Here is a 1,694-nt window from a genome sequence, read left to right on the forward strand (position 1 = left end):
TTTTTTTTGTCTTAGAAAGCATTGTACTCTAGTATTATTCTTTGCAGTATTCTTCATTAAGTACTGTGCTAAATAACTATGCAACTGATAAAAGGTTTTCCTTGAGAAGATGAAATATGCCAGAAATGTATCTTTTACAGTAAACAAAAGTCTGAATATTAGTAAAATCCAATTCTGCCTTGCTTTTATAGATATTGTCAAAGGAAAACTGCTAATTTTAATGGAAGCCAGATTATCAGCACTTTATAAAATGGAGAATGAATATGAAGTCCTTGAAAGGTGAATAAACAAGTTTGTTGTTGGTGGTGGGGGTGTGTGTGTGTGTCTACTTAACTTTAAAAAAATGTTAAAAGCTATAATATCCTAAAGTTATGTTGGTCAGGTTTCATTTCAAAGTATTCAGTCATTTGTTCCAATATTGAATGCATTGATTAAGCAGGCAATCCAGACAGAATGATGTTACCTGGATATGACTGTAGTTTATTTTTAAATTTTAAGTTAACTCTAAGTGGGACTTTTTCCCCCTAGATTTCCTGGCTCCTATCTCAAAGGCAAGAAGTACAGGCCACTGTTTGACTACTTTGTGAAGGTAAAATTGAACTGCAGCTTCAGTGGCTTCTCAATGTATTTCTAAATAAATGACATATAATGAGTGCTTATATTTTTTTTACTGGTTATCTTGATGGTATGAATGTTCTTTTATTCAAAAGTCTGTTTAAATATTAATGAAATGAAATCCTGGCTTGTTTTTCATAAGGAATCACTTTACATTTGATTAAATTTACAATCAGCCTTGTAATCTTTATGGAAAATGAATTAAAAGAGAATACCATTTTGTTTAACTTTTTGAAGCCCCTCATGTACGTGTATATTTTTATTATTGATTAATTGTCACACATTGAATTTATTGAGGCTCTTTATGTGTTTTAAAAACAAACACTCTCAGAATTAAACATGCAAGGCCATATAGAGTTCATTTAAAATGAGATGAAGTGGGTGTTTAAATCTAGGTACAATAAGCTCACATACTTGTAACACCTCAATGTTTTAAAGAGTTCTAAAGTTGTTTTATGACTTTAGTATTAGGTGCTTTCTATTCAGTTCTGACTCATAAACATTTGTACAGCAGAACCAAATACTTCCTGGTTCTGGACCATCCTTACGATTGTTCTTATGTTTGAGCCCATTATTGCAGCCACTGGGTCAATTCATCTTATGGAGAACCTTTCTCATTTTCACCACACCTCTATCTTTCCAAGTATGACATCTTTTTCCAGGGCCTGGTCTCTGCTGACAACATGTCCAAAGTATGTGAAGCAAAGTCTTGCCATCTTTCCCACTAGGCAGCATTCTGGCTGTATGTCTTTAAAGACAAGCTTATTTTTTTGGCAGTACCACAATTCAAATGCATTGATTCTTCTTCGGTCTTCCCTTATTCATTGTTCAAATCACATGCGTATGAGACAATTGGCATTACCATGGCTTGTGTCATGTATACCTTAGTCTTTAAAGTAACATTCTTTTCTCTTCAACAGTTTATTATTGTGTCCTCCTCTGGTATGCCAATAATTCTAATGTTAGTCCGCTTCATAGCATCAGACATAGCTCTTAGATTTTCTTCAGCTTCTCTGATGATATTAGATTCTTGTTCGCGTTTGTTGAAGTGTGCTTGCCTGTCCTCCAAGTCACTGATG

At 33.8% G+C, this 1,694-nt stretch overlaps 1 protein-coding gene across 1 annotated transcript in view; it reads left to right on the plus strand.

Annotated features, from left to right (window-relative positions):
• Positions 1–1,694, plus strand: part of IARS1 (isoleucyl-tRNA synthetase 1) — a 118,415-nt gene that overhangs the window by 23,008 nt on the left and 93,713 nt on the right. Inside the window, exons 7-8 of the mRNA XM_004714603.2 lie at positions 192–279; positions 529–589. Coding sequence (XP_004714660.1) covers positions 192–279; positions 529–589 — 149 coding nt within the window. The remainder of the gene's footprint in view (positions 1–191; positions 280–528; positions 590–1,694) is intronic.

The sequence above is a fragment of the Echinops telfairi genome, unplaced genomic scaffold (genome assembly GCF_000313985.2).
Source record: "Echinops telfairi isolate 266 unplaced genomic scaffold, ASM31398v2 ScPeMD7_27;HRSCAF=92, whole genome shotgun sequence".
NCBI classification, from domain to species: domain Eukaryota; kingdom Metazoa; phylum Chordata; class Mammalia; order Afrosoricida; family Tenrecidae; genus Echinops; species Echinops telfairi.